This window comes from Oryzias latipes, chromosome 9 (assembly GCF_002234675.1).
Source record: "Oryzias latipes chromosome 9, ASM223467v1".
NCBI classification, from domain to species: Eukaryota; Metazoa; Chordata; class Actinopteri; order Beloniformes; family Adrianichthyidae; genus Oryzias; species Oryzias latipes.
The window spans coordinates 19,699,432-19,707,724 of record NC_019867.2 but is presented as its reverse complement, the minus strand read 5'-3'; the positions used below and the strand labels follow the sequence as shown (position 1 = coordinate 19,707,724).

General features: G+C 39.7%; 1 protein-coding gene across 1 annotated transcript; it reads left to right on the top strand.

Moving 5' to 3' along the window:
- The first annotated feature begins 3,136 nt into the window (after positions 1-3,136).
- asb6 (ankyrin repeat and SOCS box containing 6) lies at positions 3,137-6,961 on the top strand. The gene is made up of 7 exons (XM_004072533.3): positions 3,137-3,255; positions 3,623-3,766; positions 3,895-4,070; positions 5,251-5,357; positions 5,439-5,547; positions 5,636-5,722; positions 5,829-6,961. The coding sequence occupies exons 2-7, from the start codon at positions 3,657-3,659 to the stop codon at positions 6,548-6,550; spliced, it is 1,311 nt and encodes a 436-aa protein (XP_004072581.1). The 5' UTR covers positions 3,137-3,255; positions 3,623-3,656; the 3' UTR covers positions 6,551-6,961.
- The last annotated feature ends 1,332 nt before the right edge of the window (positions 6,962-8,293 follow it).

Here is an 8,293-nt window from a genome sequence, read left to right as displayed (position 1 = left end):
TATATAATATATTTGCAGATTCAGGATTCACAATTCATTTGATTATTATAAGACTGCTGTGCCTTTTGCATTTTATATCTTGGATCACTCTTCCATCATACATCAAAGACATCACACACTTCTTTTATTTTGTCCTGGATATGTATTTTCCTAGAGTGTCTTTAATAAAAAGTATTAAATACTAATGCATTAAACTATGTATAAAGTTTGAAAAAAATGTAAAGTAATGAGACATTGATTCTAATTCAGTCTTTCCCTGTAAGTGCAAAAGGAAAGGAGATTCATCTGACAGTAACACCCAACAGCCATTCCTTCACATCTAAATATCACACTCAATTTTTGGATCCAGTATTTAGATGTCTGCAGGGATTTCACATAGGTTGCTGTGTAAATGACCTCAAGGATCTTCTTAAAAGTTTTGCTTGACACCTTGGAGGGTGCCCCACAGTAGAATTACACTTTTCTTTTTCATGGTCTGATGCTGGATATGCCGGGTCGCCCACTATTCCTGTCATGTAAGAAACTGCATGCTTCTGTGACCACATGTGACGATGTAAGCAAACAAAGATTTGAGAACTTCTCCTCAACAGTTTTAGTTCAAGGTTCATTTGATCAGTCACCTCAGCATGACTTGAAAATAGATTAGTTAAGTTTGTTTGTGAAAGAACTTTATTATTATGCTTTATTATACTTTATAAACACAAGGTACCTTTGGAGACATTGTGCTTACAGCAGCATCCATGCAGGGAGTATTGGTTTATTAATCTGGTTACATGGATGTGAAAATACTTATTGTCTTAAAATCGACTAAATTGGAATTAATCAAAGTTTGATTAAACTGCTGCAGTCTGCTTTCCAGTCCAGAGATGCTGGTCTCTACATGTCACGTCAATTCTCTCAGTGATGTTTATTTAAGATTCAATCCACTTGTACATGACTGTTTATGCCAGCTTTCATGCAAAACAATTTCCTGATACAGGTGCTGCATGATAAGAGCTTAGACTTTCATCAAAAGGCCTGTGCTGCACTACTGCCACCTAGAGGTAAGGTTTGTTTTTTTTACACCTTTATGTATTTTTTGCATACTAGAAGTAATAGTTTTTTCAAACACCTTTTGTTTCTGGACAGAGGTTTTATTTTTTTATTCGGATTAAACATAAAACAATTGTGGCCTTTCAATACTGTAAGGACATTTTCTATTTTTTTGTTCTTTTGAAAATATTTCAGTAGGTGGATGACAAAGTGTGTTAGCACCAACATATGTTGTGTTGAAATACAGTCATTAGCAAACACCTACATTAGAGATAGAGGCCTTCTCAGTGATTATGAAAGGGAGCCATCTGTCACCAAAATCAGACATCCCATGGGTGTGTTTGCTGAATAGGACAAGACTGTTTAGAGGCCAGATGTTGTCTTTATAGTCAAGTAGTTGTACATAAAAAAGGAGAACAAAACAAAAAGCTGCTGTTGTTCACTAATGTAACATATAAACATATAACGTTAAAAAAATACAGATTTTTAAAAGTATTTGTTGAATATTTTTTACAGTGTTTGCTGGAGTTTGCATTTCAAATACAAACATATGTCTTGAAGTCTAACACTTAGATTAATTTTAACCTAAATGTTGGGTTATTAATGTTAGTAATATATTTTTGTTTTACTTTTGGAGCACTACTTACTTGTTTGGTTACAATGGTTTCGTTTTTAACCCAATTTTTGTTTTATTTACTCGAAGTAAAACAACATTGCAAAAATTTTGTCTTTTTTAAACCTTGGAGTTGGATTAAAAACAGCCCAACTTGGGTTATTTAGAATCAAATCAAAAACATTATTTAGACTTTTGATTTATGATTAGCCAACGAATTACAAATTACAGTTTTACAAATGCTTTCAAATAAAAGAGGTAATATGCTATTTTCTTTTTACATATCTTGCAATTTTACGACGGAGTATTAGGGCCACCAAAAAAAAAAAAATTAGAGCCACCCAAAAAAAAAAGTAAAATTACGAGATTTTATCTCGTAAATTTAGGAGATAAAAACTCGTAATTTTACGACTTTTTATCTCATAAATTTACGACTTAAAATCTCATAAATTTACGAGAAAAAAGTCGTAGATTAAGGAAAAAACACCGAAGTTGTCCGTTTATCGGAACCTAGCTTGAAGATGAAGTATGTGGAGCCTTTTGTGAAGCTTCATTTCCGGATTATTATAGGTGTAAAACAAAGAGATTCTGAACCTTTTGGCGACTCAAAATCAGATTAGTTTCCGTGTAGCAGTCTTTCCGGGGTTCAGTGTCAGTAAAGCGGAGTTTAATATGTAAAATAAGGAGCTCAGAGACACGTTTGGGTGTAGACAATCGCTGCAGCCTTTATTCTCCTTTTCATTCCCATATCCTGAAGTTCATTTGTCTCATTACGTCATGAACCTGTCATCCCAACACCAATGCGGAAGTAAACAGTCTTACAAACGCCCCCTCCTGCAGATGAAATGTCCCGTTTCAGCATAAAACAATAAAGAGGAATGAAAATAGTGTTTTATATTGGCTTTGGAACGTTGAAAATGCCAAAAAAAGTGCTCCTCCTTTTGTGTGACGGAAGCGTCACACAGACGTAGAGTCTTGTCTTTGGTGGAGGAAGAAAGGATTCAAGCAAACAGCTGCAGGGACACCGACGACGGCTTCATCGGGCTGCAGAGATCCTGCAAACCAACCATCAATAAATAAAACTTTAATGAATCGGAAATCAAACAAATGACCTTCCAGACATTTGGAACGTTATCAATAAACATTCAGCTCACCTGTTCAACAAAGTATAGTCGGTCTTCTCTGCGGCTGCACGGCGTTCACCTGCTGCTCTGCATGCTCACTTCCACTGTAATCTCCTAAAATTACGAGTTTTTTCTCCTAAATTTACGAGTTTTTATCTCCTAAATTTACGAGTTTTTATCTCCTAAATTTACGAGATAAAATCTCGTAATTTTACTTTTTTTTTTTTTTTGGTGGCTCTATTTTTTTTTTTTTTTTTTTTTGTGGCCCTAATACTCCGTCGTACAATTTAGCTCACTCTTATTAAAAAAAAAAAAAAAAAAAAAAAAAAAAAAGAACGGCATTACATTAAAAAAAAGTTTTTCTTTTTCTCACAAACACATTTTTTCCCAACGGACAGTTTCCTAGGAACTATTGTGCGTCTAGTGGTTTCAGTGGGAATTAATCAAGCGCCGGCCAACTTCCTGTTGTGAAGAGGGAACTCTGTTGTGAGTAGCTGTGAAATTGCTAAGATTCGAACAAGTTTTTCTTTTTTCTAAGCAATTCTTCTCACTTCATCTTATGTTCAGTTTTGTCTATCGTGCAGTAATTTGTAGGATTTGTTCTAGAACCATACGTGACTCTCACGACGTTCTGTTTCTGCTCTTAAATTTTAAAACGAAAAAAAAAAAAAAACGAGATAGATCATAGTTGCCGCTAACTCTGATTGGCTACATCGTGTGTAACGATATTTGGAAAAAAAAGAACAGTAGAAGAAAAAATGTAATATCAACAATTTAGGGCTACACAGTGCTGTATGAACGAAATATCGTTTTTCTTACCTTGAAAGTCTCTAACACGTTTTTCCTGCGTTAGAATCAGACGTGTCTGAGACCGGACCGGAAGAGCCATGCCTTTTCTCCATGGATTTCGGAGAATCATCTATGAATATCAGCCACTGGTAGATGCTGTCATGCGCGTAATTGGTTTGGAGGAAGACAACAGGCATCCCGAAAACTGGTACGTTTGCCAAACCAATATTTAGCAGATGGTCGATGATTGATGGTTGATTTTTCCCTCATCATGAGGGGAAAAAAAAGGCCCTGTAGGTTTGATTGAGACCTTTTCTTTCTTATTTGCCTTGTTAGGAGTCCCGATGATGAGCCCAGAAGATGCAGCTCTTTAGTGGAGCTTCTGGAGCAGGAGTCCCAGTCAGAGATGTTTGTTGAAGGCATCAGTTATGCACTTTTTAAGGTGGCAGAGCAGGGATTCGCTTATGCTGCCAAAATCCTCCTACGCTATGGAGCTGATGTCAATTTTGAAGGTAAATATTCAGATTTGGTCACGTTTCTCCCCAGTGGAAATCCATGTAATTATTGCCTAAATGATTTTCCTCCATTTATGTCATGTTAGAAATCTCATTCATTTGTAAATCCAGTTTTGGGCTAATTTTAATGATGATTCATTTTGTAAAATTGGCAAATTAGTATTAAACTAGTATTAATTTAAGTGAAAGCAACTCCAGTTGACCTACACGTGTGTGCGTGTTGCTTGTTCTTCCTTTTGAACCTGTCCCCTGAAGAACCGGTGAGCTACATTCTTAGCTGCGCTCAGGAACCTTTTGACATTTGACCCTCCCAGTGATGCTGAGTGTTAAGCTCCGCCCTCAGGGGCTGACAGTCCACCTCTAGGCCGTTGAGTAATTGGACATTTCAGTGAGAAGATGAGTGTTTGTCACTGGATTGATCAAAGCTGTCGTCAGTCTCTGCTGTGGTGACCTCTACTGGTTTTGGATGCACACTTCCTCTCCTATGTACTCAGTGAATTCCTGCAGAAACAGCTTCATTCATGTTTAACATGAATAAAGTTGCTGCAGTAAGTTAGTTTTCAAAACGGATCATGTTTTTGCTGTTCTTTTGCATTTAAATTGAAACTATGTTTTCTTGACAGCTGTTTTAAAGTAAATATTATTACAGTTGATGTAGGATTTTTTTTATTTCATTTCTGTTTTTGGTTTTGGATCACAGTTTTCAGAAATGTTATCTAATATTCTCATGTTTTAACTGCCACAGCAATTTAACAACATTTGAAAACATTAATCATTTTTTCAATGCAATTTTGAACTTTTTTTTGTTCTTTTTTTTTCTTCTCCCCAGGACATTGTGTTCACTGTTCTGATTGGCTAAAGGCCTTGTGTCAGTCAATCTCCTTCTTGTGTCTCCTGTACAGAATGTGGGCAGTTTGCCAGTTTTATATGAACCTTTTCATTCTATAACACTGGATTCATTTTGTGAGTTTAAACAAGAGAAAAGAGTAAAAATGTTCCTGTCTGTCTGAGAAAATGTATACGGTGTGTAGTGAGGGAGGGGTTTTACAGCCGTTAAACATCTGGAATCCTACTTCGCGGATTTACCTATCGCGGGTTATTTTTAGAACGTAACCCCACAGTAAACAAGGAAACGCTGTAATCAATGAATGTGAACTTTTTTTGTTTTGTTTTCAAGACCCAGTGTCCTATTACAACCCACTGCACATAGCTGTGTTGAGGAACCGGCCAAATATGGTGAGGCTGCTTGCTGGACACGGAGCAGACATCGAAAAGAGGGACCGAGTGAGAACTTAACCAATTTTTCTTCTACATTTCTCAATTGTTCTGGATATGGGAATATACAATCCTGCATGTCCTTTTCAGATTCACGAGAGCAGTCCCTTAGATTTAGCGAGTGAGGAGTCGGAGAGGCTGCCCTGTCTGCTCACCTTATTGGACCTCGGTGCTGCTGTGAACGCTAGAGACAAGCACGGTGCGTTTAAATCGGCCGACGTCATTCCACAATATCCATCTGTGCCCTTTTAATTCTAAAAAGGGTTGCTTTCCTCTCAAATCGAAAGGGAAAACGCCGCTGCTACATGCATTAGCGAGCAGCGATGGACTTACTGTGCACAACATCGAGAACATACAGCTGCTACTTGAGAGGGGTAAGAAGGAAATCATTCTGATCTTTTTCATCTTGCTTCCTTGCTTCAACTGTTCAAATTGTGCCAGTGGTATTTTAGAATTGATTGTAAAACGTTTTCCTTAAAGGTTCTGATGTTAGCGCTGCAACAGTCGATGGAGAAACCGTTGAATCATCTTTGGTGTTTCTGGTCAAAGAGGCTCTGGATGCCAGTGTGGAGGACGCTGCTGAGATTGGCGGCTTCTGCTTGAAAGTCACCCGGCTACTGCTAGCTCACGGCGTGGACCCCAGCAGCTGTCTGAGTGAGGATGGCGAGCCCTCCTTGACCCAGACAAGCTTGGAGCAGTTTGACCTGCTCTTTCCTCTGGCTGTGCTCCTGATCCAGAGCGGAGCTTCTTTGGTGTGCAGTTATCACAGTGACTCCTGTTGGTCAGGTTACAGCCTCCTTTTCCAGAGGCTTCAGGCAGTCCTCCTGCAGTGCTCCGATCCAAGCCGGGCCACCGAGCTGTTGGAACAAGCTGAAGCGTTGCTGGACTTAGCAAAGGTAAACGCCCCCACGCTGCACCTCCCTCCAAGGCTGGAGCTGCCTGGACCTGGTCACGACTCACACCCTTACGCTCAGGCTCTGATGGACCTGCACAGCCGCGTCGTTGCTCGTGAAGCAAGTCCGCCACCTCTGCGCTGCCTTTGCAGGACATTCATACGGAGGCGCCTACAGCCCTGGCCGCTGGAGGACAGAGTGAAAGCCCTGCCTTTACCAGACAGACTGAAAGACTTTCTGCTTCCTGAGCACACATACGCTCCAAAGCCAGGCTGGGGCTGCTTCAAACCTCAGCAGAGCCGGCCCTAACAATGAAGCTATCTATTGAGATTTGGGGTTCAAATAAAACAATTCTGCCCAAATAAATCTGAAACACCATCAAGGCTTTTTGTTTTGATTCTTATTGTCTGAAAAATCACAATGACAATGCAGTTATTTGAAATACAGAATTGTGTTTGTAAGAATCCAGGAAAAACTTATGTACAATCAGGTAACGGACAAAAAACGTGAAGTTGCAGTACAACGCCACAACCAACAGATGGCAGTGTTGTACTTTTACTCCAGAAATGACTCAAATTCTCAGTGAAGCCAATTAAAGTTGGTCCAACTGAGTGAGCTCCATGTATATTTCAGTTCCTCAGTGTGCTGGCAGTGTATTGTGAACTCCGTGAAATGTTTAGTTTGATGGAAAATTGTGCCATTAAAACAGTTTCACCAACACTTGTGTTATGTCAATGGTGTTTGGGGAGTTATGTATTTCACATAAATTATCTTATTGATTGTAATTATTTATAAAGAGGCTATGAAGTTTTCCAAAACAGCTCTTTTACTTCATACTTATTGGTGATTATGCTCTGTAAAAAGAACTGACTTTGTTCTCTTGTGGTTGTGCTTGTACGTTAAACATTAGCAGAGCTGTTGCTGACATGAAGAAGCAAGATTTAGGCGTGTGAGCAGAGAAAGCATCTTCACATCCTTTTCCAAAATGCAGCCACAGAGACTTGGAGTTTTACCAAGCGTTCCTAATGCGTACTCGTGTAGGGACTTCAATTCTTTTCTGCTCTTATGATCCAAACTAGTTTTTCACCACTTCAGAAGCAAAACCAGAGCCTGGAAGAAACCTACCACACAAGTAGGAGCTCCACAGGATCTGTACGTGTTCACATTTGCATTGTGCGGGTAACTATGACGAGCAAAGCTAAATAGGACATAGTGTTACACAACTAACCCCTTCCTGACATTGCTGAAGCTGGAGTGGCTCCAAGGCTTGCAGGCGCTCCAGCTCCTCTTGGTTATCTAGGTCACAGCCTCTGAGGAGAAGCCTCGGCAGCAGCAGCAGCAGGGCTGTTTGACACACGCTTCACTCTCCTGTCTGTCTGAATCTGCTTGCATGCTCTTGATAAAACCTCAGCACTGGCCCTGGTTGAATGGAAAAGGATGGGAGGGGGTTGCAGGAGGCTGAGCGGAGAGAGAAAGACAACATTAAAGATACAGAGGATGTGGAATGGTTGAGAGGACGCTTATGGAAGGGACAAAAAAAAGCAACTTTGAGTTAGTTATAGCAGATACTAGTTGGGGGGGGGGGGAACCTTCAGCATACTGACACAAACAAGCTTCAACCATTGACTCCAATCCCAGCGAGTAGAAGGTGATGGAACAGAGATAGTGGGGGAGGAGGGATAAGCCAGAACTCTCCATCCATCGTTTATTGGAAAACAGTGCGAGAGAGGCTCTGTACTGAAATTAGTTATTGATCTCTCCTCTCCCTGAAGCCCATGGTTCTTTCCCAGCACACCTGCTCATTCTCTCATGGTCTTTTCTCTCGCCACAGCACATATCTTTAAACCTTCCCAGCTCTGCGTGTTTATGCTACCTTTTTTTGGATTTTTTCGGTCTTTTTATTAGATATGCAGTTCTCTCAGATGGAGAAAATAATCCAACATTAAATCCTTAAAGGCAATCTTCTATAACTAAGTTTAAAACTTGAACATTTTGGTATATAATTTGATGAAAACCTGCAGAGTAAGTGTCGACTTCAATGTATTTTGACAA